At 34.0% G+C, this 27864-nt stretch overlaps 2 protein-coding genes across 3 annotated transcripts in view; both read left to right on the top strand.

Annotated features, from left to right (window-relative positions):
- The window catches only part of LOC111051962 (signal recognition particle subunit SRP72), a 33677-nt gene that overhangs the window by 3428 nt on the left and 2385 nt on the right, over positions 1 to 27864 (top strand). The window contains exons 1-10 of one of the 2 annotated variants that reach the window (XM_039427240.1): positions 2131 to 2841; positions 3585 to 3702; positions 8747 to 8884; positions 10314 to 10431; positions 12783 to 12973; positions 13722 to 13992; positions 14398 to 14601; positions 15440 to 15601; positions 17077 to 17235; positions 18748 to 18902. In XM_039427240.1, coding sequence (XP_039283174.1) covers positions 2739 to 2841; positions 3585 to 3702; positions 8747 to 8884; positions 10314 to 10431; positions 12783 to 12973; positions 13722 to 13992; positions 14398 to 14601; positions 15440 to 15601; positions 17077 to 17235; positions 18748 to 18902 — 1619 coding nt within the window. In that variant the 5' untranslated portion in view covers positions 2131 to 2738. Of the gene's footprint in view, positions 1 to 2130; positions 2842 to 3584; positions 3703 to 8746; positions 8885 to 10313; positions 10432 to 12782; positions 12974 to 13721; positions 13993 to 14397; positions 14602 to 15439; positions 15602 to 17076; positions 17236 to 18747; positions 18903 to 27864 lie in introns of those variants that run through there. The other variant, XM_039427241.1, reaches the window with a different exon arrangement.
- LOC111051889 (BTB/POZ domain-containing protein 3-like) lies at positions 23447 to 25298 on the top strand. Its single transcript, XM_022338470.2, has one exon. The coding sequence runs from the start codon at positions 23863 to 23865 to the stop codon at positions 25159 to 25161; it is 1299 nt and encodes a 432-aa protein (XP_022194162.2). The 5' UTR covers positions 23447 to 23862; the 3' UTR covers positions 25162 to 25298.

The raw sequence follows: 27864 nt of genomic DNA, 5'->3' as shown, positions 1-27864 counted from the left end.
ATTTCTTTTTTAAAAGAGATAAGAAACGATGGTATATATTTTTATAATATTATGAAAACAGAAAGAATTCCCCACAAGAACAAAGGTGAATAATGTCCTTTGGAAGATTAAAATGTAAGATGTGAATTTTATTGTCATACACTGAGCACTGACTAATGTTAAAAACTAAAGGATTGGGAATTGGGATACTTTGGGAGGGGGCATTACACTTGGATTGGGGGGGCATTACACTTGGATTGGGGGGGGGCATTACAATTGGATTGTGGGGGACATGCGCCATTGCCCTTGGGGGGGCTGGGCACCCCTGCTGCTGAGAGCTTTCCTCCCGACGATAAACCTGCGATACAGTATAACATCTCTCTATATTGAACCAGAAAACTACTTCTTTATTTTACTTTGAGAAATCAAAAATAAACTGCGTTATTGGTTATTAGTCTAGTCAACGGAGAGTTATATGGAGGGAAATGTTTGGAGGACAATTTTCACCCCGCAGCTGTGATCAGGGTAATGAGGAGGTAAACATGTCAAAAGTCCCCACCCCTACCACTTGTGCTAAGGGCGGGGTTGGGGGTTGTTCAAAAGTACCATTTTTTTGGTTATTCTCATATATATAGATATATAATATATATATATATATATATATATATATATATATATATATATATATATATATATATATATATATATTATATATATATATAATCTAAAGCTATGCGTCTTTTTGCGGAAATGGCTATCCCATACTAAATTCTAAATTTTATTTCTGGACTCGGAATTTGATTCAAAGTGAAGCAACATAACCTACTTTTTAGACATTGGCTTACTACTATCAAAATTCGGAAAGGGAGCAGTTTTGGGCTAGGCCTGTTGATCCTTTCTAATCATGTATTTGATGTGTGTATTGTTAAAAATGTAAAAAATGAAGATATGACTAGCCATATATAATAAAAAATGAAGCTTGATAAATTTCGTACAGGTTTGTCCTGTACCGTGGAGTTTTGTGAAGATGTCCATAGTCCCTAAGGCCTTTGCAGCTCGTTACAGTACCACTTCTGTTAATTATCTCATTATCTTCAAATTAGGCAATTAAAAACTTGGAAATGTGATAGAACAATCATTCAAAACCGACCATCCTTTTTGGTATACCTATTATAACGATCTACTAGAATATTATTAATATTTCAATCTCAAGCATGATATTCTGCTGTCGAATCATTTATGCATTTCCTTGCATGTGTGGTGAATATTTTATTAGATGATAAATATAAAGGCTATTGTGTTGTATCATATAAGTAATCAAATATTGAAAGTACCTATTGGAAAATAATAAAATTATCAAGGACCCTTTAATTTTATCACATCTAGTTTCAACTCTTCAAGAGCCATTTACACTTGATAATGGCACTTGAAGAGTTTGAACTAGGTAGTTGTGTTGTGATAAAATAAAATTGATAACTTATTGTATTTCAATTATTTCAGTAGCCCTAAAAAAGTGAATGAATATTAAAAGTATACAACAAACTCAACTCTTAAGTGCCATATTTTCAAGTAATTTTTGGCACTGGGAACATAAGATTTGTATTAGCAATTGATCCAATAATAAAAATAGTGAATAGTAAGTTTTGAAATGAATTTTATCCTATCCAATAAGAAACAAGCACTTATAGTCCAGGCAAATTAATGTTCAAAAAAGGGTATAGGTAGTAGAAAAAGTTTGAAAGACAATTATTATTGACCCCGCAGTTCTGTTTAGAGTAGTAAGGAAGTGAACAAATCAAGAGTGTGTTAAGGGGATGGAGGTGGTTGAAAGACACCTTTTTTTAATTTCTAGCATATATGGTTACCCAAAAACTTCAAAACTACAAAGTTGAATATGCTATAACAATGGAAGGAAAACTTGGTATAGTGAAATAATACATCATATCATTAATACGTATTGTAGGAAATTATGTAAGCTTCAATTTTGTATACAGTATTCGGTAACAATTATGTCTGTAAGATACATAGTTTTCGAGTTATATGCGAGAAAACAAAAGGTGGTACCTTTGAACCACCCCCACCCACACAGCATATTGGGTAGGGGTGGGGACTTTTAATATGTTTACCTCCTTATTACCCTAAACAGAACTGCGGGGTTAAAAATTGTCTTCAAACTTTATTTTGTAACCTTTCTTTGACTTGACTATTAGAGTATATTGAATTCACTAACCTTTCCTTGACCGACTACTAGAGAATATTGATAACTCACTATTAGAGTGAAAATTTATTTTCTCAAATAAATTACAAACGTGTACTCTCTATTCGAGCAATCGCAACTTTTCAAAGGTTTTTCCAGGCAAAATACGCTCGGGAGCAGTCATTTGAATATGTATATAATAATATCCTGATTCTCTCGAAAATAGTACAACAATCATATATATCTCAAAATTTTGTAAAATCATGTTTATGATAAAATATTTTTTTACTCAATGCTCAATTAATCGTCTGGAAAATGTGCCACGATTCACTGCGGCGGCACAAAATTGTACTGTAGCAGGCTGTGACATATTTCGTCTGTCTGCTATTTGGCATTTAACCTACAATAATTTTGTATTATCTTTATCCGAGTTGTAAGTGGTATAAAAATTTATTATGAGTTTATTATAAATTAGTTATATTAGTATTGATAATCTATTAATTAGTCGTTGGAAGGTTCATTACGGATAACTTATTACTTTAGACCACAAGGTATAGCCAATATGGCAAGTACGAATGTGACTTCAGTTTCAGTTCTTTATGCAGAACTCAACAAATTCTGTCAAAATGGGGATTATGAACGAGCTTTAAAGTCTGCACATAAAGGTAAAAAATAATTTTCAAAGTTATTAACTTGGCAAAGAATTTAAATATGCATTTATATTGCTTTAATTGTTGGCTTATCCTTTGAGTTTCCAATTTCTATGTTGAGGTAATACCGTAACTGTTGTAATTGCATGAAATGATTCTTCAGCTGACTAAATGATAAATCAAAATATTTTTTCTTTTTATATCCTAAAAAAGAGTGAAGGAGTGAGTCAATTTTGTTGTCCATTAAACTTGACCTGTAAAAAGGTTCGAAGAATAAATGTTAAAATTTGAAACTGATTGATCAATTCTCTCTAAAGCTATTGTAAAACATGATAAATAGACGGACAACGACGTTGGCCTTTAGTAAGTCAATAGTAACAACTCGCTAACTCTCGTTCAAATACATTACACTGACATTTCAAATGTCCTTAAACCTCCATTCTCCTTTACTCGGTTGAGACTATATAAAATGCTGTATATGTATTCAACATCAAAATCTAGAGGACACTGAGTGCACCAGTACTATTCTTCTTGATATAAATTTTAGGAGAACTGTTCCGTATCTGGTGTACGTATTATCAATATTGAAAGTATCAAATGTAGCACTTTTATAACTGTACACTGTATTTCAAATAATATTGAAATATTGCCTAAAAATGTATGTAGGCTTAATTAGGGCTACTAATTTTTATTTATGAAATAACATCTAAATTTTGTTTGATTTTACAGACTCTTTAGTTTTTTCAATTATCTTTCAGTTCTCCATCACTATCAGGATGAAGAAAAGGCATTCCACTGTAAGATTGTTTGCCTTATCCAGCTATCCCGCTTCCAAGATGCTCTACAAGCGTTTTCAAAACAACCTAAGTTTGCAGAGTGAGTAAGAATATAAATTCAAACAAATTAATACTGTATGTATAATTTTTCGTCCTATATTTTAGCCAATCATTTGAAAAAATATTTTAGAATTTAATTAATATTTTTAAAATTAAGTTGTACTTTAATAGGTCTATTTTGTATTTGATGTTCTTTGGTTATTTCTAAATTCACTCATATTAGCCTACAGTTTTTTTGGTAGATGAAATATATTGAAAAAATAATTATAACAACTAATTTGATGTTCTTTGGTTATTTCTAAATTCACTCATATTACAGTTTTTTTGGTAGATAATATGGCTGTGTCGTCTGCAAATGTTGCTGTAGTATTCTCATCAAGGCTGGGAATATCGCTGGTATAGAGTAGGTAGAGAAATGGTCCTAGAACACTTCCTTGAGGAACTCCTGCTTTTATTTCCTTCAAATCAGAATATGAATTTTCATGCCTGACTCTAAAGTATCTGTCAGTCAGATAGGATTTTAATATATCTGTAAATTGCTTTGGTAGCACTTTTTTCAGTTTGAAAAGAAGACCTTCATGCCACACTTTATCAAAAGCTTGCCCTACATCAAGGAAAGCTGCTGAACAAACTTTTTTCTCTTCAAGGCTCTTCTCTATTACATTCACAATCCTATGCACTTGGTCTATTGTTGAGTGTTTCACTCTGAAGCCAAATTGGTGATTTGGAATTATGTGCTGTCTCTCAATTATTGGTGTTAGCCTACTCAGTAAAATCCTTTCAAACAACTTGGCAAGCACAGGTAGCAATGATATTGGCCTATATGATGATACTTCATGTGGCTCTTTACCTGGCTTGAGTAGCATTATAACTTCTGCTACTTTCCATATTCCTGGTACAAATTTGAGTCTGAAAGAGGCATTCAAAATGTGTGTTAATTTTACTATTGCTTTTCTTGGTAGGTGCTTGAGGACTAAGCCAGTTATCATTTCGAATCCAGGGGTCTTTTTGTTATTCAGATTTCTTATTTCTCTTTTCACCTCTTCTACTGTGACACACATTATTTCTTGATTTGGCTGTAAGATGTTCTCCTCTGCTTCTAAAGTGTCTTCTTCAGTTGTGTTGTTTGGTTTAAAAACGTTTACAAGATGATCTGCAAAGGTCTGTGCCTTTTCATCACTACTCCTTGCCTATTGTCTGTTCTGCTTCCTGAGAGGAGGAGATTGATGAATGGGTTTTTTTTTTTATTTTTTTAGCTGCCTTCCAGAGTGAGTAGTCTGTACTGCGTTCTGCTGTTAAGTTTATCAAGTAATTATTGATTGATTCATTCTTGATATATTGAATCTCTCTCCTTAGTTCTTGAGTTAGATTGTTTAAAACTCTTTTGTCTTGAGGGGAACGTGATTGCTGCCATCTCCTTCTTGCTCTTCGTTTTTCCACAATCATTTCTCTGATTTCCGCAGGGTAATTATTTCCAGTGATTCTTCTTCTGAATTGTGGAGTATTACACCATGCTGCCTGTTGGATATCAGTAACAAACTTCTCTAACTCCCGATCAATCTGTTCTTCGTTTCTTAATGGCGAGTTCAACTCGATTCTTTCATCCAGCATCTTTTGGAAACCATCCCAATCCGTGTGGCTGTTGACTAGCGCAGGACAAGCATTTTCCTTCTGTAGAATTGAATCACTGAGAGTCAAAATGATGGGTGAGTGGTCCGAATTTAGATCGAAACTATCCTCTAAATGCAAATAATTTACCGATATATTCTTTGTCAGAAAAAAATCTATAAGATCTGGGATTTTCCTCGTATCGGTGGGCCAGTAGGTTGGTTTACCAGTTGAAAGAGCTTCGCACCTCATCTCTCTCATTGCGTCATAGAGCTGTCTTCCCTTGTGTGTTGTTAAGCGCGATCCCCAATGCACGTGCTTTGCATTGAAATCTCCACCAAGGATGAATTTGTCTCCTAACATATCAAGCAATGATAAATATTCATCTTTTCTGATGGAATATCTGGGAGGACAGTAAATAGCTGCAACAACAAAATGATAATTTACTGCTTTCACTGCTACACCTGTCAATTGTATTCTATCACTTTCGAGTTTCACTTGTTCATGATGTTGTAGATTGTCTCTGATGATGATGGCACTCCCACCCCTTGCGACATTGCTGGGATGTAAAGCATGATAGATCCTATAGCCTTTGAATTTTATAAACGACTGCTTTGTAAAATGAGTCTCAGATATAAGACATATATCTATTTTTTCTATGTTTAGAATTGCTTCCAACTCTTGTTGCCGTTGTAACAATCCATTTGCGTTCCATTCCATTATTTTTAGTGAATGAATCATTTGAATTGCAGTAGTTTACTTTGTTCTAACTTCTGGAATTTAGACTGCAGTGAGGTAATTATTTGTTCTTGTCTATCCAGTTTTGCCAAGATGAGCTGCAAAATATTATTGTTATCTCCTACTTCACTTTTTGGCTCTCCCAATTTTGGTCTATTTTCTTTTGAGACAATCTGGGCGAAAGTTAATTTCTTAACCGCGCTTTCATTGTTTGGATTGTGGGTTTGTGTATTTTCTGTGATTTTTGGTGGAATATTCTTCACTGTGTTCTTCCGTAAATCTGGAATATTTTTTGTTTTATTGGAGTTTCTAATCTTTTGCAATTCGATTGCGACAGTGCAGCCTCGATAGCTGGCTGGATGTGCTTCTCCGCAATGAATACATTTTGGTAAAGCATCACTGGGTTTTGTACAGTCTTTTGTTTGATGTTTACCTGCACACTTTACACACCTTGGCTCCTTGTTACAGTATTTTTGTGTGTGACCGTATGCTTGACATCGTTTGCATTGCGGTATCAGGTTGGCCTTCTTCAGTGCTTCCACTTCCACTTTGCAACCAAGTATATTTTTAAGTTCAAAAACTTTTTTTATATTTTCTTCCGCGTTGAATGAGACTATGAACATATCTAATGGCTCTCTTGTCTTCCACTTTAGCTTATTTAGAACTTCTAGAACTTTCAATCCTCGTGTCTTCAAATCTTCCAGTATCATGTCCGTACTACAAGAGTGATGAAGTTTTTTAACCATTACTCTTATTGGTCTCAACTGCTTATCTTCATAGGAATGCCAGTCAAATCCGTCATTAATGAGTTCTCTGGTAACATTCCGATAAGTTTCGGAGTCGACTGCATTTATTTTGAACGTTTCTCTACTCAAGAGTTTTATTCTAAATTTGTCAGCTGGCGACACTTTTTTCAAACTCTTAAGGAGTCCATCTAGATTCTTGATACCATCCACTATGATTGGGGGTGGTGGCATTTCTTTCTTCTCTCTCTTCTCCATGTCAGTGGTTTTACAATTTAAGTTCTGTTGAATTCTTTTTGCAGACACATTTTTGACTTCTGGCGATGGAGTACTAAGCTTCCTCTTCTTGGTAGCCCGCTTAGTACGAGTCCTGATCCATTCCGTTTCTTTGGCCAATTCTTCCTCATTTGTTGAGTAGTTCTCGGCTGCTGAGCTGGTAGGCTGTGAGCTGTGAATCTTCTCAATATTCAGAAATCTTGCCTCCAAATCCTGCACTTTTTTTAACAGTTCTAAGTTGCTCTTCTCCAATTCCTTCCTCTTCTCATCGGTCTCTTTCCAGGCGATGAAAAGTACCTGCTCGGTTGAAGTTTCGAGTTTATTTAATTTGATATATTTATCCGGTGAACTCTGGATTTCTGATGTATTTAGCATGGTGTTGGTGTCCATACTGTCGTTAGTGGCTCCCTGTTCTCTTTGCTCTTCTGTAGGAATACTAGGTGGCTTCACTAAATTAGACATATTATTTTGAAAACATACCTTTCAAACAGCCCTCGTATCAACACTCACGCACAAGGAAACGCGAACGCGAGCTTTAGAACGGCCGCGAAAAGCAGGTCGCTTTGCTTGCATGAATTCCGCGGTCGATGACCGATATTCGATGCAATATTTTTGTTCCACTTTTGATGGCGAACAAACTGCTGACTCACTACTTCTACACTACACTATCACTGACTACTCCACTATACGTCCGTTCTCTACGAGTTCTAACGCAATACTGAAATAGATGAAATATATTGAAAAATAATTATAACAACTACATAAACATCAAATGGACAGTTTATTGAAATAATAAAGAAGGTAATATATTAGTGTGTATATGTATTCTTCGTCCATTATGGAAAAAAGAAAAGTTTTAGGCTCTTGGGAATTTTTTTTATTCCATAATATGTTATTCTGTATTTTTTCCATGAAAAAATACATGAAAAATACCGTTTTGAGATGACGCTATGGTGAATTTTAATTTTTATGAAGCGAGAGTGCTGCCTCACGAAACGAGCTATCTGCTACAATCTTAAATTAATGGTCTATTTATTGAAACAAGTTGTCTGGCGATCACCGGACATGGATGGAAACTACTGAAAGTGTGAGCTGCTAGTATAAATTTATTTTTAATTTGTATCGTGCTCCGCAAGGGTTTAATTAGAAATTAGACAAACTGAAAACTTGACCTACTGAGAACTTGGAGAATTAGGCCTAACCATCCTCATGAAAATAGGTCTATAACCATCCTTAGTAAATCAAGAACCTATATGCAAAATTTCAATTTAACCAGTCCATTAGTTCAGACTGGATGATGCGTCACTTGTGAATTGCCTATCCCGTACATGTACAAACCAGTTCTTTCCTTTATTATAATATAGATTACATTATTTGGATGCTCCTACAAATTTATATTATGTTTAAAGTAAGTAATAAGAGATTTTAATCAGTTGAGAAATACAGTATACATTCTGAAGACTTATTTTTTAGTGGAAATTAAAAATACATTGATACCAATATTCAGGCCTAATCACTTTGTTAGTTGAATTCATGAAGTGCCGTCTACACCTAGATAGTAAACAGTAGGGCAACATTAGATTGCTTTGCTTTTGCAGCCCACAAATTGCGTTGAACAGTCCATAATAGATCATCCTTCAATTTTGATTATACATAATATATAGTATATAATAGATGAAAATGTATAGGCCCAATTAAAATTAAAATTTACATTTTCAGGTCTATGATATTTGAGAAAGCATATTGCCAATACCGTCTCAACAATACACTAGATGCTTTGAAAACTGTTGAATCATGCAATGAAGTTACGCTTAAAATTAAAGAATTAAAAGCTCAAATCTTGTATCGTTTAGAAAGGTGAGTCAAATTTCAACTATACTTTTAATTTAAGTATAATATAATACGTATTTTTCATGTATAATATAGGCTACATATATGTATACGTATGATAATCAGATAATACCTTTGATCATGTTTCAATTACAAAACCTTCTCAAGCAATGATAGTGCTTTTTTGTTAAAAACATTATTCCACTGGGTACCGATTTATCTGTCCCAGCTCATCTGAAAAAGCCGTTGAAAAACAACCCCCAAATATCGACCAACAAAGTAAAGCATACATCAAATATGAAATCCCGCATAAGTCACTGAAATGAATTTAAGGAACTGAGATAAAAAAAAAACTTGGAACGCTTATCGCAGTACAAGGGGCATATTTCCAGCAACATGTGAAAAATAAGTGTAGCCTACTACACGCAGATTACATTCATACCTTTTTGTAATACTTTACAAAATTACTTTACAAAATTACTAATTTTGTAATTTAAAAACTAATTTTGTAAATTAAAAACAAAGTATTGTAAATACTCAACAAATACTCATACATTTAAATCACTCAGATTTCCTCTTACTTTTAAAATCATTACCACTTGATTGTGTGGTAATTGGATCACTTTTTACTCAATATCATGATGACAAGGATAGAAAACTATTGTCTATAGTGAGTTCCAAGTTATAATGACAGTACTTGATTAGAAATGGTGCTGCTATCCTTGTCTATCATGCGACAAAGCAGATATCCTTGCGCACATAGCGTTATCCTTTTGTTGCTCCGCAACGTTGTCAGATCGTTTTCAACATTCTTGAAATATAACCAATTAGCAAAATATTTAATCTCAATTATGACAATTTATTAATCTATCATTCGAAAATAATATTAAAATTAATTGATTACTTGAAACAAGAACGAACATTTAATATTAAATCAGCTACCGGTGTCAGCTATCTTTCTCCACTACCATTATAACGTGGACCTCACTATAGTTAGATTGAGAACCTCTTAAATTATTAAAGCATTGATTTTCAGTTGGGCTAAATGATAATAAAAATTCTGAATATTCTAGCAGTGTCTTTGAACTAAATAATCCTTCTAATAATATTCAATATTATGGTTATAGTGATTAAAGGTTGGTGGAATCCCTTGTACTGCACATAAATATGATGTCAAGAATAGAAAATCTACGGTATAGTAGCTAAGAATAGTAACTACGGTACTTCCTATTTTAATCAATTATATAATTCCAAATGCAGAAAATATTGCTATTTATTCAGGCTGATTTTGTTCTATTGAATTTTAATTCGTATCATTAGTTATTAAGTATATTTAACCTCTATGAAAGAAATAGATTTTTTTAAAATTCTATGAAAGAAATTTCCAACCAAATGATTTTTTGTAATGTAGGCTATGCAAATGGAACTAGCAAATATATCATTTGAATTTTTGCAGGTACGAAGAATGCTTTGATGTGTATAGAGATGTTGTTAAAAATAGTAATGATGAATATGAAGACGAGAGGGAGACAAATTTATCGGCAGTCATTGCAAATCTGAGTATTGAGGGATCGGTAAGTGGGCCGATCATACATACATTTCGTCATTCAACAACGATTTTTTTAATTTAAGGTTTTGAAGCAAGAATTTGACCTATGTTCTGTAATGTTTTTAAAAATTATAATCACGTAATCTTCAAGCATGTTATAATCTCAAATCATTCATGCAGATGTGCATCTATTTTTCGAGTGCTTCGTTGAATATTTATTCCAGGCTGTTATTAATGAAAAAAAAAATCAGATTGGAAAGTTACTTATTGTGACTTGTCACATTTTTGTTACTAGATCCTCAACTTACGTATCATGAGTTGAGATTCTATAATTTCGTTTCTCTTGGTTGGATATTACTTCATATTACACGTTTCTCCATATTATCACAGATTCAAGCTATTGTTTATTTAGTTCATGATATTACTCAAGCACTTCTATTTTTTCCGTTAATTAATCACCACTCACTTTCTTAAGGATTTCTTCCACCCTAATTATCATAAAGTTCCTGGTAGTCTGTTTTAATACAGTTTTTCTTCCACACGTTCCTATAAATGAATTGATGTGATTATCAAAACTTTGTGATGAGTTCATTAACTGACCTGATGAATTTAACTCTTACTTTTTGTCAGTTGTTCGAGATCTTGTTGCAGACATACCTGTATTGACTCCGGTGGATCAGGGGGAGGATGTTTATGCTCACTGGTGCAGCCTTTACAAATTGGAGGCCAATTAAAGAGGCCGCCACTGTGATACGAATAGTTTCTGGTATCAAAAACTCTCATAGGATGTATATGGCCTCTCCATTCCTGTACTGAAACGAATCATTCATCCGATTGCTGCTCCACTCACAAAGTGTATGAATCAAAGTTTAAACGTGGGAGTTCTCCCAGACTAGCTGAAGATTTCCAGGACTGTTCCAGTGTACAAGAAGGGCCCTAGAACTATGATGGGTAGTTTTCGACCAATCTCTATTGAGTCTGTTTTTGCCAAAATCATGGAGGTTGTTATGAGGGAGCAGTTGATGGCCTATTTTGTGAGTGAGGATCTCTTTTCATCCTGCCAGCATGGCTTTCTAAAAGGTAGATCAACCATCACTGCTGTTGAAAAGTTTATAGAGGAAATCACCAATGCTTTTGAGGAAGGAGAATCAGTGTGCCTTACAATGTGTGACCTTAGTAGGGCTTTCGATAGCATTTCTCATGGTATCCTGCTGAAGAAGCTGAAGTCATATGGAATTGGTGGGGCAGTTTCCAGCACTCTGTCCACTTACCTTGACAACAGACGTCAGGTGGTGAGTATTGATGGAGCCACCTCAAGCAGTGAATTGGTAGAGTATGGAGTACCTCAGGGATCGGTTCTGGGCCCTCTCCTCTTTATCATTGCAATTAATGACATTGGTCTGAAAATGAATGCTTTGGTATATGCTGACGACACTACGCTGATCAATAGAGGACGTGATGTGCAGTTGCTGGGGCAAGCTGCTGATGATTCTTTGAGGTCTGCTGAGAGCTGGTTCAACCAAAACAAGTTGCTGATGAACAAGGACAAGATATAGAAGCTTCTCTACTCCTTTGGACAGGCTGGTCGAGTGGAAACTGATGTAAAGTTGCTGGGATTCTCCTTGAATACCAGAATAAGCTGGACAAGTCATATTGTCAATGTTTGCTCCAAGCTGTCCAGTGCGCTCTATCTTCTGCGAAAGTTGAAATCTGAAATTGGTGCCGGATACCTCCTCACTGTCTACTATGTCATGCTTCACAGCCATGTCTGTTATGGACTTCACCTGTGGGGGGACACTCTGGACGACTTGGTGATGTGCTGTTTCTGCAGAAAAAGGCTCGTCGTGTGCTAGTCATGGGCAGACCGTCATGTGCTAGTCACATGGCTCATTGCAGACCACTCTTCAACAAGTTAAAAATGCTTACTGTTGTAAATCAGTACATTCTTGAATGTCTGGTTCGCATCAGAGACAGACCTAGGAGTGCTGATACTCGTGGTGAGATACATGGCTATGGAACCCGTCAGACTCACCTTATCAACATGCCAAGATGCCGTTTAGCAAGGACTCAGAGGTGTTATCCTTTCATTGCCTTCAAAATGTTTAATAAGCTGCCAGAGTGGGTCAAGGATAGTGGAAGTGATAGACAATTCCGAGCAGTTTTGAAGTCTCTCTTGGTGGAGCATCCATTCTATAGCCTGAGTGAATTTCTTGATAATGAGATGACATTTTGAAACTTTTTTGTGACATGTTTTATAAACCCTGACACAGTCTATCCAGCAGCGCTGGTCAATGACTTAGAATAAAACTAAAACTAAATTATTTTATCAAGTCAAAACCACCAAGTATTGAAGATCTCCTCTTCCATGTATTTCAGACTAAAGAAGTACCTGAACTTCGCGAACAAACGTATGAGTTGGCCTACAATGCAGCTTGTTCCTTAATTGGAAAGAAGCAATTTTTGGAAGCAGAGCGTAAATTGAAAGTCGCTGAGAAATTATGCCGAGAATCATTGGAACAAGAGGATGCTACAGAAGAAGAAATAGATGAAGAACTTGGAATTATCAGGTAAATTATTGTATATCATATTACTGATTATTCGAATAAATAATTTAAGATAATTTGCGCAAGCAACCCTTAGCTCAGAAGTATGTCTTGATAATCTCATTAGGTATAAGTATTATTTATAACTGAACTCATAATTATTATAATAGTCTCTCACTTTGTATGAAACAACAACTTGTATCTCTGACAGGGATTGGTCAAAAGTGCAGCGCTTCAAAAATAATAGAGGATTATGATCTCAATAGCTGTCTAATCTGCAATCCAGAAGAAGCCAATAAAATTAATAACGTTTCCAAATCAACATATTTTTTTAAACTGTTTTCTCAATCCAATATATATTTTCAAACAATCATAAAATTATAGTTGAATTTTATAATTTTCCTCACGGTACATTTCTGTTAACTGTTGTAGATTCCCTTACATTTTTCTATTTATTTTTTCAGTATTCAATATTAGAGCCTGAACTGCTTTCTGTCAGTTCGATTCGAACTTCATACAAGCTATTCGTCAATTTATGAATATTAACGTTCATTATCGTTTCAAAATATGAAAATTGATGTTGAGCTTTGCGATATCATTTTGATTTAATTATTCTCCTATGTATGAGTAATTAGTTCTTTTACAATCCATTCTCCTTGCCAATGTGTAATTTATATTGTTCAATTTTTATTAATTTCGTGGTACTTATTTTTTATCAAGCTATCCTTGTATCGTTTATATTCCATAGTAAGTTTTCATTGTCTCATTTCAGAGTACAACAGGCATATTGCATTCAAATGCAGGGCCGAGAAAAGGAAGCTCAGGCCATTTATAATGCAACACTGAAAAGGAAACCGGATGACATCGGTCTGACAGCCATTTGTAGTGCTAACAGTGTTGCCATCAATAGAGATCAAAATATTTTCGATTCGAAGAAAAAAATGAAAAACGCGACCAGTGACGGTCTGCAGCACAAGTTGACATCTCGACAGCGTCGCGACATCGCTTTTAATCAGTGTCTGTTCGCCATGTACAATAATCAGGTGATCTATCCATAAATACATAGAAAATTACAATAGTATAGAGAAGTAGGCCTACTGTGATACTATGAATCACATCAATATTTTGAATACAGTAATCGTATTCCATTTATTGACAATTTAATATAAAACATTCAGGTTTCCATTTGTCGAGAAGATGGGCCGGGCCCTAATTTTCATTTATGAGTTTAAAAATCACTTCTCGGTGGTTCGGAGCCCACTCATCTCTCATCATTATCATCCATCTCACTACCCACGCACAAGCTCGTGTGGGAATCTCCCTCATCAGAGAAAAAACTCTGATAGTTATAAAAAAATGTACAAATTAATGCTAAAATCACTAATATTTCAGCCTAATCGGAAAACTCTTGTATCGAAACTAAACTAATGTAAGTTGTTTGTTTTCAGAACGACCATTGTGTGCAGCTGTGCGACAAGCTGGTGAAGCAGCACCCTGAAATGGCAGCTAAGATCACTCTGGTGAAAGCGATGAGTCTAGCCAGAGATAGCAAGCTGGCGGATGCCACCAAGCTGCTCACCTCGTTCGCAGACAGCCATAAGCACGCATTGCTAGAAATGAAGTTGGCCGCTGTTCATTTACTCCTGACTGAGGTGGGTTTTGTTGGCATTACCCATGATTTTTATTTCATCTAATGAGTAATATTATGAATTAGATTACTTGTTGCATAGTTAGATTACTCGCTTTCTTGCATTTTGTTCTTTTGTCGTGAAACATATGAAAATTGCTCCGAAACTTTCCAGCTTATGTTGTTATATCATGCGAATTTTACCAATTCATGAAATTTCAAGTAACTATAAATTGATGTAGTGTAGGTCTATTTACTTCGACGATTTTAGACTTTTCAACATTTTCTATGAATTTCCTTCATTATAATATTATTTGAATATTTACAATTCTTGAAATTATGTTTAACTTCAAAATAATTTGTGTATCTTTTTCATTCAATAATTTTGATTTTTCATTTTTTTCGAAAGAACCAATAAGGCTACTCAATTTCTTTCATTTGTGAGTGGATTCCAATCTAAAGTTTGAGCCATTATTTTATTCATCGTATCTTGCGAAAAATGAGCTTTTTTGCACAATAAAATTATTTTAATAAAATAAGACTAAGAAAAAAAAATGTTAGTATTATCTTGTAAATAAGTCCTTTTCTCATGAAACATTCGAAAGTGATAAGATTTTTCAATCATAATGTATCTATGAGATCGAATTAAGAAGAATTCGCTTTTACTATTTACTTATAATATGTTTTTTCTATGTTGTGTCTCAATCCTATTCACTTTAATAATGTATTGAATTGAATAATTTTAACTTATAATTATAGGTTGAAATTGCATAGAATATTCCACAGTTCTGAGAATTGGGAATATTATGTTGTTTTCTGCATCTGTCACGCATGTCATCAATGAATACAAATGTATTTTCCAGGGAAAAATAAGTGAGGCGACCCAACTTCTGAACACCCTTGGAGACTTACTGTACAAACCTGGAATAGTGAGTGCTCTAGTGACTCTGTACATGGCGCAAGGGAACAGAGATGCAGCATCTCAACTGCTTCAGAAAGCTGTCGATTGGTACAGAAAGAACAAAGTGAGTGTAACAATTTTTCAAATCAAGTAAAGTACTGGTTTACCACATTATTAAGTCCTAATTAGCTCGAATTATTGAGACTACTGCATATACTACGTATCAGGAATCAAGAACAATCATTTGATTGTGGATTGCAACATCAGTATGATGTCCATTTCCTTGTCTGCAGATTTTCCTTATTTTTATAATATCCCTGTACACGTTCAAAAAGTTATTGATTACTTTCTGCCACTTCAGACATGACTAAATGCTTCAGATTTGCCAAGGTATGAGTTTTTCATGGTGTGGACGTGTTTGAAGTAACTTACCACTACAAAATATTATGTCAAGTCATTGAGTCTGGGGATCTCGAGGGTCATGAAATGTCACAGGAAAACATACTTCTTTTTATTCTTTATTCTTTATTGATTGATATAATAAGTATACATCATATAAATGATAGGGAGAGGAAAAATAAGGTAACCTTGTGCTATTCCTCTCCCCAATTTAGATATGGTTACACATAGTCCGAAATAGGTCAAGTCTTGTAGCTCTTCACTTCGCAAAATTTTCAGACCACTAATATAAGTTCACAAAGTAAATTTTCAAATTTAGATGCTTCAAAACAAAAAATAGAACAGATATTTCACATTATTATCACTTCAATAGAGAAGATTCGTATATTAAAGAAATAATTTTGAAAAAGAACCTGCATCTAATCGACATTATCAAGTTTAAATTTATATATTTGTTTTATACCAAAATATATATTCATGCAAATTTCATAAGAACACTTCATTCACATGGTTTACTTCTCAACAAATTAATAAAAACATTATAAAAATCTTGTAGTACCCTTAATTTGTTTAAAACTTAAAACTTTAAAATGACCTAAGTTAGGGTCGAAACTTGTTGAACTATTTTAAAGTTTTTGAAAAATAAAGGGTACTACTCGATTTTTATATTGTTTTTATTAATTTGATACAAATTTATATTCAATGAAACATGTATTTTGATGGAGAATAAGTGATTATGTTTGAAAACCCCTCGTTTGCTGCTGGTATCCCTGAATATTATCTGATGATAACGTTTCATAGCATTCTTAGTTGCAGTGAAGGAGATTATGTCATGGGCATGAACATTAGACATGAAATTGATACAACTTATGTATTGAAAAAGAAAAAGTTGTTCAAGGCTCGGTTTCTAGGACACTTATTGAATCTAATGCCATTGAATCTATAGGTTTATTGTTCCATTATATTTTTAAGTGTCCTTGAAACCGAGTTCAGTTCAATTCTGTATCATTGAAGTAAACAAACACTTTGAGAAATTCAGTTTAAAATGAATTCAATAGTGATATTGATGATGGGGTGATTATGGAAACTGGATTCTCATTTTTTCAATGAATAAGTGGTGAACATTACGACGAGTAATTTTATTATTGTGTGATTTTGATGATAGTGTAATTGGTAAGTGATTGGTGTGATGTGTGTTAGGTAAGCAGCGGCCGTTTGAGTGCGCTGTGGAGGCAAGCAGCGGACTTCCATCTGCGAGGGGGCGAGCCGGCTGTGGCTGCACAGAGCTTGGAGCAACTCCTCCAATTGAACCCCGATGATAAGAAGACTCTCGCTCAACTTGTAATCGCTTATGCTCAGGTAACTGATTACTGCTTTGTAACTCCTTATTTATAATTCATTTGTGATAAATGATTCTCCACGACTACAAGCTTACAAGGGTGGTAGCGATTTCACCTGCAAAGGGTAGCGAAATTCGGAGGGTGACAAACACCAAGTATTTATTCAGTTTCTTTAACAGTGCGTTTTTACATATTATCAATATTATTTTTTACAATCTGCAAAAATTTTCTTGACTCATAAATTAATTTTCTCTACATCGTAAGTATCAAAAGTTGGTAGCTAGTTTTGGTTGTAGGCGGAGAGGGTGTAGAAGGTGATTGTGCATTTTGCAAATCTGGTCCAGGATAATAAATTACATAAATTTCACATTTCCCATTTTTGCTCCACCCCAATATAAACATCACTGTTCTATTCATTTATTGATTAATCTCCATTAATTCCAGTTATTAATATGTCTTACAACGAGTGATTTGTAATTTTATGATCTTCGATCACATTATTTACAAGTATTAGCATTATATACAAGTATATTATCGGCGGAAATCAATCAATGTAAGACTTGGTTGAACTTCATCTGGTAATTAGATCAATTATATTTCAGATGTGGATTGTGATTAGATGCTATGCTAAGTCCTGTCAAAGAGCAAGGTAGCAAGCAAGGTCGAAGATGGAAAATTTCACTTGTGAAAAAAAAACTCTTGAGAAGAAATAACTTGCTGCAATAGGTCACAAATATTCTAGATTAATGCCCAAGTTATTAAAAAATGATATATTTTCCATTGCGGAAATATACTCCTTGGCTAGTGGTAAATTACACGTTAAATCTCAAAAACTACTTATTCATCTATTTAAAAAAATAAGTAGTGTAGTGTTTACATTTAAATTACTGACTTTCTGAGTAGTTGTGAAGGTGATATCCATAAAGAATAAAAATACTAGATATTGTGCAATCACAGATTTCTTAAAAATCGATATACCAGTTTCGGTTGTTACAACATTATCAATTTCTTAACAGTAACCAGAGAGTTTACCATAGATTGATAATGGTGTAACAACCGAAACCGGCATCTCAATTTTTAATGAATCTGTGGTAGGTGAATAGTCTTTTATTCAGTATTTTAATTGGTCTTCGATGGACTCAACAAGGTTATACAATATAATAAAAGTGAATAAAGTTAGTGAATAAAAATTAAAAATCAGAGTACCCTTTTGACATTATTGTTATTATAGGCCTACAACATGTTTCGAACTTATATAGGCCTATGCAATAGAAGAAACAAGAGAAAAACTCACTTATCAAGTAATACTAATCACGTTTCGCAGTTATAATTGAGTGCAACATTACAATATTTTTGTTAACCCTAAATTCGCAGTTTGTGTAAACATTAGACTGAAATAGATGAAGTAAAGAAGCATACCCTACTTTTTGGAACTATTGGAATCATAAGCCTGTTGATCCTTTTCTAATCATTTGTATATGATGAAATGTATAAATGAATAATACAATGCTTTATTTGGCTGGCATTGCAGTTTGATCCTGAAAAAGCTAAATCCGTTAGTAAGAGACTGGTATCTTCAGCTGATATGACAGGAGACGCGGATGTTGACACATTGGAAGCAGCCAATTGGATGATGGGCACCAAGGTCATCAAGAAGACCGCCACCAAGGTCGAGGCATCTCCTGGGTAAATCTCACTTTTGAAATTTAGTCTTTGTATAGCCAAACACCGCCGTACACCTTCTTCATCCTCTCCCATTCCGTCCTCTCCTTTGCTACCCTCTGCCATGTTGCTCCACCGCAGACTCTCCTAAATTCCTCGTCCCATCTGTTGGTTGGTCGTCCTCTGCTTCTCTTCAGTGTTCGTGGATACCAGTCTATTATCTTCTTTGTCCATCTGTTGTCTTTTGTTATCGCTATATGTCCTGCCCAGTTCCATTTTCTTTCTACTATCAACCGTCCTATGTCCTCAACCATTGTCTCTTTGGATATCCATATTTTCGTCTTTTTATCTCTTTTAGTAACTCCCAACATGATCCTTAGCATTGCTCTCATACTAGTTCTCATTTTCCTGATAATTTTTCCTGTGAGAGTCCATGTTTCACAGCCATACAACATAACTGGGATTATACACATCTGAAGTAATTTTCGCTTATTTTCCATAATAACCGTGGAGCGGAAAAGGTGATTAAATCTTTTAAACATTGACCATCCCAACGCAATTCTTCTTGTGATTTCTCCCCATTGACCGTCTTTTCCAATTCTTTGCCCTAAATATATGAAGATGTTGACATTTTCGATAATTCTTCCTTGGTTCAAATCAATTACTTCATCTGCTTGACAATTGAAACTCATAACCTTTGATTTTTCAAAATTACTTTAAGGCCTATTTGTTTTGTTTCTTCCATCATCTCATTTAACATATCCTTAACTTCACTTGCACTTCTTCCTATAAGAACAATATCATCGGCAAATTTCAAGCAGTTCAACCTCTCCCCATTGATATCTATGCCTCTATCTTGCCAGTCTAAATTTTTGAAGGTTGTTTCTAAAACGGCATTAAATATTTTTGCAGATGGAACATCACCTTGTCTTAATCCTCTTTTCACACGTATCTCTTTAATCTCTCCTCTTACTGAACATTCTAATTTCATATTCTCATATATATATATTTAAAAATTTGTAAATATTCATCTTCAACACCAAGTCCAGCTAACGTATTCATAATAGCGTTGGTTGTTACACTATCGAATGCTTTTTCAAAGTCGATGAATAGTAGGACCATTTGGAAATTGTATTCCCTCGCCTTTCGTATCAATTCCAGCAGTACTAAGATATTGTCTAGTGTAGAGAAATTTTTCTTGAATCCGGTCTGATCGTTCTGTGTTGCGGCATCTAAATTTCTTCCTATTCTGTATGTTATTATTGCAATGAAGACTTTGTAAATTGTACAGAGGAGGATTGTACTTATTGGGCGATAGTTCTTTACTTCTTTTCTGTCTCCCTTTTTATACAGTAGTATTAGGTTAGCCTTCAACCATAAATCAGGAACTTTTCTATTTTTTAGACATATATTAAACAACTTGACTAGTATACTGGTTACAGCTCTTCCTCCCGCTTTTATTTCTTCATTTGTAACTCTGTCCGGTCCTCCCGCTTTTCCTTCTTTTAATTTGCTTATTAATCTCTCCACTTCACTTTCCAGGATTGGAAGGCTATTTTCTACTTGACCTGCATCCAGCTGTTCCTCTCTCCTTCCACTGCACTCTGCTGATGTGTCTGTTTCAGGCCCCTGTATACTATATAATTTTTCATAGAAGTTACAGATTGTCCTGAGAATACCTTTCACTTCTCTCTCTTCCTCGCCAGTCTCATTTTTCATCGAGATCATTATATTGGTGCCTAGCTGTTGTCTTCTCAATGTTTGTTTAATACTTCCTCTTGATTTAATTGTGTCTTCTAATTCTTCAGTTTTCTTGAGCGCTGTCCATTCTTTCCATTTTCGCCTTATTAATTTAGAAATTTCAGTGAATTCAATTCTATTCCTATCAGACGTTTTCAGTCTTTTCCTTTTTGCCAAAATTCACTCTTGGAGTTGAACGTCTTCTGTTTCCTTCTCTGTCGTTCAAGGTATCACTTGTACTTTTAATAATAGCAGATAGTTTACTTGATATGTCTTCCATATCGGAGCATTCAGTATTCATTCCATGAGCTAGGTTTTCTTCCAATTTCTCTTCAAATGATTTCATTTTTAGTGCTTCTGAACTCAGTCTCGTGCGGACTTTTTTGTTGAATCTTCTTCTCTCTTCTATTTTTATAATCATCTTAATTGGTCTATGGTCACTTCCTATGTTAACATCATTCTCTACGTCCACATCTTGTACAATGAGTTTTTTGTCTGTTATGAAGAAGTCAATCTCATTTTTTGTTTCTCCATCCGGACTCATCCAAGTCCATTTTCTTGTTTCATTTTTCTGGAAGTTCATCAAATACATATTTTTCCCTTCAACAAATTCAACAAGCCTATCTCCTCTTTCATTTCTTTCACCAAATCCGTAGTTTCCAACACATTTTTCACCGTTGTTCTTGCCAATTTTTGCATTCATATCTCCCATTATTATATTGTACCTACATATATCCTTTCCTAAGGCATCATTCAGTTCTTCATATAGTTCTTCAATTTCCTCATCAGTTGAATTTGATGTTGGTGCATAGACTTGTATTATTTTAATTCTACCCATTCCTTCTTTGAGTTTCCAAATTATTGTCGATATTCTGTGAGTATGTTGCTTGAAGCTTATGATTTTCTTTTTTGTCGCATTGTTTATTAGAAAACCTGTTCCTCCTGTTGGACCATTGCCATTCACGTACAGAACAATATTATCATCATCCAGGCTCAAACATTGTTCTCCGTCTCTCCTTACTTCCGCAAGTCCTATTATATCCCATTCTACATTTTTGACCTCTTCCACCAGCTGTTCCACTCTCCAGTTCTCCCTAAGAGATATACAATTATATGTGAGTATAATGATATTATCTTGATTTTTTCTCTTCGCCGATCTTCCATCCTTTCCGAAGTCTTTATCAGTTGGTTTCCTTTCATTTTCCGTTCTTGCTATTAATTTATTGATTAATCTCCATTAATTATTTGAAATTAATTCTAGTTATTAATATGTCTTACAACGAGTGATTTTTAATTTTATGATCTTCGATCTGTTTATTTACAAATATTAGCATTATATAGAAGTATATTATCGGCTGAAATCAATCAATGTAAGACTTGGTTGAACTTCATCTGGTAATTAGATCAATTATATTTCAGATGTGGATTGTGATTAGATGCTATGCTAAGTCCTGTCAAAGAGTAAGTAAGGTAGCAAGCAAGGTCGAAGATGGAAAATTTCACTTGTGAAGAAAAAACTCTTGAGAAGAAATAACTTGCTGCACACAAATATTCTAACTACAAATATTCTAGATTAATGCCCAAGTTATTAAAAAATAATATATTTTCCATTGCGGAAATATACTCCTTGGCTAGTGGTAAATTACACGTTAAATCTCATTAAAAACTACTTAATCGATTTAAAAAAATAAGTAGTGTAGTGTTTACATTTAAATTACTGACTTTCTGAGTAGTTGTGAAGGTGATATCCATACAGAATAAAAATACTAGATATTGTGCAATCAAAGATTTCTTAAAAATCGATATACCAGTTTCGGTTGTTACAACATTATCAATTTCTTAACAGTAACCAGAGAGTTTACCATAGATTGATAATGGTGTAACAACCGAAACCGGCATCTCAATTTTTAATGAATCTGTGGTAGGTGAATGGTCTTTTATTCAGTATTTTAATTGGTCTTCGATGGACTCAACAAGGTTATACGACATAATAAAAGTGAATAAAGTTAGTGAATAAAAATTAAAAATCAGAGTACCCTTTTGACATTTGTTATTATAGGCCTACAACATGTTTCGAACTTATATATGCAATAGAAGAAACAAGAGAAAAACTCACATATCAAGTAATACTAATCACGTTTTGCAGTTATAATTGAGTGCAACATTACAATATTTTTGTTACGGTAACCCTAAATTCGCAGTTTGTGTAAACATTAGACTGAAATAGATGAAGTAAAGAAGCATACCCTACTTTTTGGAACTATTGGAATGATAAGCCTGTTGATCCTTTTCTAATCATTTGTATATGATGAAATGTATAAATGAATAATACAATGCTTCATTTGGCATTGCAGTTTGATCCTGAAAAAGCTAAATCCGTTAGTAAGAGACTGGTATCTTCAGCTGATATGACAGGAGACGCGGATGTTGACACATTGGAAGCAGCCAATTGGATGATGGGCACCAAGGTCATCAAGAAGACCGCCACCAAGGTCGAGGCATCTCCTGGGTAAATCTCACATTTCCAACATTTACTGTCTCATTTCCACTTTACTAAGATTCAAACAATTTTCATAAATATCAGTAAACATAGTTGATTTATGTTACGTCATAACCTAAATTTTAATTAGAAGTGTTTTTAATTAACTTTTTATCATTCGGAACAATATCGTATTTTCATAAGAAAGGTAATTCATTTTTATTAGATCTCAACCAATTGAACAATATCCCACCTTTATCTCAATTCAAACTGATTTTGGATTCGTGAGTTTTTGTGCTTTTCATGTCAATAAATTCGAATGTCATTTCATTCAAGATTTTTAAAAATATTTCTCAAAAGTTAAAAATAGTTTTATTGTCTTTCATTCTTTATTCAATATTATTCGCTGCTTCATTTTGAATAAATCGCTACTGTAATCTCCAACATAAAAAGGATGTAGGCTACCCTTGGTTGATGATAAAAGTTGACGGTATTTTTGCTTCAAATCCAATCCTATCTTATCTATTAGATTAAATCGAATCTATCTTAATCCTGTGTAGTTATCGGTTGATAACTGGTTTGGTTTTCAATATTACCTGTTAACAATGCTACCGACTAAAGTTTCCTAATTCGTTATTCAGTTATCAGTTTATTCGATATTGTCTTCAGCTGATTCGTGTTTAGCTTTGCCCCACGCGCTTTATTTCTTTCACGTTTTGGTGAATTAGCATATTCGTCAATTTAAAAAGCCAGTGTATTTAAAAAATGAAGGTGGAAAATAATTCTTCTGCTTGTGATAAATCCAGCAACCCTGCTTTCGAAAATGTGATATTGAAAAGGTTTAAACATTTATTGGAAAGCGACGATAAAAGTGATTGTGATTTTATAGTGGGGCCTACAAAAATGTCAATCAGAGGACATAAGCTGATATTCTCCTTGGCTAGTGAAGTTTTCGACGCAATGTTTTTCAGTGATTTAAAGGAGGACTCAGTTGTGAACATAGTCGACTTGGAACCCGATGGATTTCTAGGAATGAAACACTTTATATACACAGGAACTACTGATTTTAAATCTGTAACTGAGGCTCTGTTAACATTTATGGCTGCTCATAAATATCTCATCAACCAACTGTGCGATGAGTGTATCAAGTATGTAGAGAAAAATATCCAGCCTTGTGACGTGTTAGAATGCTACGAGTTTTGTAAAAATCGCAACATTCCCGATTTCAATGAAATCTGCTTCAACATCATTCAAAATGAAACTGATGCTGTTGTTCATAGTGAATATTTTCTGTCAATTGAAGTTGAAACAATTAAATTGATTTTGGGTTTTACTACTCTCAAATTAGATTCTGAGGTTTCAGTTTTCAAGCATTTTGAAAGGTGGGCTAAAGCTGAAGCTGGAAGGAGAAAATCCGATATTAAAGGAATTGCGAACTCACTAAAACCTATTTTCAAACAGATTAGGTTCACTTCAATGAATTTGACAGAGTTCTCTCATTGTGTCAAAAGTTGCCCCCTTCTTAGCAATGAAGAAGCTATGTATATCTCAATCAATATTTTTACTAATAAAGTATTGGATTCCACTAAAAAACAACGTAATTTTTTGCCTGTAAACCATCTCACATTTAAATTCAATCATTCATTCGATATCCATTTGAAAGAACGCAGTGTAGAATGCTCTGATTTAACATTCAATTTTCTTGATAGAAAATGGCGCATTAATGTTTTTTATTTTAAAGAAAACTTCTGTTTCAATCTTCTGCCGAATTTTTCCTCGGTAGATTTCAGTTTCCTGATCAAGTTCAACTCACATTTGATTATTGAAGGTGATAGAATTCAGAGAAGAGCGTTTTCAGACTCAGAAAATGAAAATTTACCTCGTTTTGAACTGAAAAGTGAATGCCATGAAATTTACAAGTGGGATACAAACCTCAATCCGAACAATGGCATGATTTTTGCTGCTATCAAATATGATGTTCTAAGGCGTTATTCACAGAGTATGATCTTCAAACAAAGTTGGGTTGAGTTAGATGGGAATTTTGAAATTGAGTGCTTCAAATGAAAATCAATGGACGTTTCCTGCTTTAATGTGCATTTTTATGCAGCTCATATATCTTTCTTCATCATGTTCAGTTGTTCTTGTCAGTAATTGTAAATAACGGAATACGGCGTATGTTTAACTGTGTGTTGTGGATAATAATAGAATATATATACTGTATATAGAATATAAAATGGAATATAACGTAACAAGTACTGTAAGGTTTCTGAATTATTGTGAATATCGAAATACTACGACCTATTTCAAGCAATTTGTGTTACTGTCAATAATTGTGAATAAGGAATACGACATTATTACTGCAAGTACTGTACTGAAATATCTAATGTAAGTCAATAACATTATGCAAAAGAATAATTTATTCATTAAGTGCTAAATAACAGTGCATAAAGAATATCCATTAATAATATGCTTCAAGTGTATAAGTCTATGTCATAACCTGTATGCTATAAGTTTATAGCTATTATTAGGCGGCAACAAGCCTAGAAGATCATGGCATCGCCTCAATAGATACTCACATTTATAACGGCAAAAACAAAACCCGTCTTGTCATTTCGTGTCGTGCCTGCTCAAAAAAACAAACAACAACTCGCCTTATTGACAATCACACTAAGTTTCCATTGCAATATATTAATATTGATTATTCTATAATGTCATTGTACAACTGGTATGAATATATCACATTCAAAGCTCATTATTTTTAATTTACTTGATAGCTTCCCACAAATCTCTGAATCCAATAAAATTGAAACATTGATTTTTTACAACTGTGTTTGATATTTTTCGCTATCAATTTCTTGAGCTCAATACAGGGAAGCAGTCCTTGAAAAATAATGATGATATCTTCCATTTCTTTTATCTATTATTGCGTTTATTGTAGCCTAGGAGCTGAAAAATAAATGGATGGTTTAGCAACAGTTAGGGCCGGTTTCCGAGCTCGGGATTTTGTTATGTTTGTAAATGAAGAAGATCGTATTGTTGAAGTGTGTTTATTAATTCCAACTTATCGCACATAACAAAGTAAAGAAGAATATTGAAATGAAAGAATGGAAATGAACAGTAGTTGTGTCTGACTTCATAACTTGGAATGCAAGACTTTTAGACTTTGAACAGCTGAAGTCAGAAAATTGGTTTTCCGAAAGGGGGCGTAGTCGTAGTTCACGTTTAAATTAAATTTCAAAAACTAGAAAATTGAACACAAAATAAAATAAAGAGAAAATTAATAGTGTAAAGTTTCAGCTATTTTGAATTATTTAGGAATGTTTCATTTCGTCAAGGAAACCGGTTTCTCAACACGACAACACCGAAGTCATCCAACTACTAGACAGCACTGAACTCACAAGGAGGTTGAACAGAACAAAGCCCTTCGAGTTAGTATAGTGCTAGTGAAGTGAAAAAAGTATAAATTAAATAAAAGTGTAGCGAAAGAATTTAAAGTATATAAATTATAGATTAGAACTGTAGGCTTCACTGGAAGACTTTAGCAATAAAAATTAATATTTTAGGATAAGAAATAAGAGTACAAAATTAATGGTTAGTCCTAGTGACTAGTTTTAATAGAAATAAATATCGGGGACCGAGCTTCGCTCTGGAGTACAAAAGCATGAACATTTTTTACGAAAGAAGAAATTAAAATAACATTCATACAGAAATGTTCTATCTAATCACAGTAAATTGAGATTAATTCCCAGAGGAATGCAAAAATTTCCCTCACAAAGGCCCAGTTGCACAAAAGCCGGTTAAATTTTAATCCTGATTAACTTCACGTGAACCAAATCAGAGAAGACCATTTCAAAAAGATGGATCTACTGGAATTAATCAGGATTGAAAATAACCCGGCTTTTTTGCAACCGGCACTAAGTACCTGATTGAATGATTACAAAAGTTCAACAGCTGAGTCATAATTTTGACACATTCCCACATACATGAACTCGCCCACTCACTTCCATCACCAACAGACGACGAAATAATTATTATCAGCTGTTTTTCCAAAGATGAATAATAATTAACCTTTTGATGTCCTTCAGCAAGTTTTCCCAGGGATGAGACCTACTGGAATCGAATCTTTATATTATAAACCTACTATGTTCTGAATTCGTGAGAATCGTTAGAGCCGTTTTCGAGATCCGGTGAAATACAAACATATGAACATCTAAACATATAAACAGAAGTTGCTCGTTTAATAGTATAGGATGATAATAAAATAGAAAAATATAACATTAATTTAGGGTCGGTTTCTGAGCTCGGAAGTAAAGTTCTAGACTTTAAACAGCTGGAGTCAGAAAATAGGTTTTCCAAAACGGGGCGTAGTCATAGTTTTTATGATAATCTTTATTTTCTCATTTCTATAATTGGAAAAGTTTTTCCTTGACGAAATGAAACATTCCAAAATAGCTGAAACTTTACACTTTTTTCTCTTTATTTTATTGTGTTCAATTTCCTAGTTTTTCGAAATTTAATTTAAACGTGGACTACGACTACGCCCCGTTTCGTACAGCCAATTCTGACTCTAGCTGCTCAAAGTCTAGAATTTAGCTAAATCCAGAGCTCGGAAACCGGCCCTTAGGGACTTAATTCATTTTGCTATCTTTTTCAATTAAATTTCGAAAACTAGAAAATTGATCACAAATTGAAATAAAGAGGAAATTAGTAGTGTAAAGTTTCAGCTATTTTGAATTATTTAGGAATGTTTCATTTCGTCAAGGAAAA

This window comes from Nilaparvata lugens, chromosome 4 (genome assembly GCF_014356525.2).
Source record: "Nilaparvata lugens isolate BPH chromosome 4, ASM1435652v1, whole genome shotgun sequence".
Lineage (NCBI taxonomy): Eukaryota > Metazoa > Arthropoda > Insecta > Hemiptera > Delphacidae > Nilaparvata > Nilaparvata lugens.
Note: the sequence above shows the minus strand (reverse complement) of the source record. Positions and strands in the feature narration are given on the sequence as shown.

What these genes read in the sequence shown, in the direction of transcription:
- LOC111051889 (XM_022338470.2), top strand. Translation starts at nt 23,863, where the DNA reads ATGAAGGTGGAAAATAATTCTTCTGCTTGTGATAAATCCAGCAACCCT.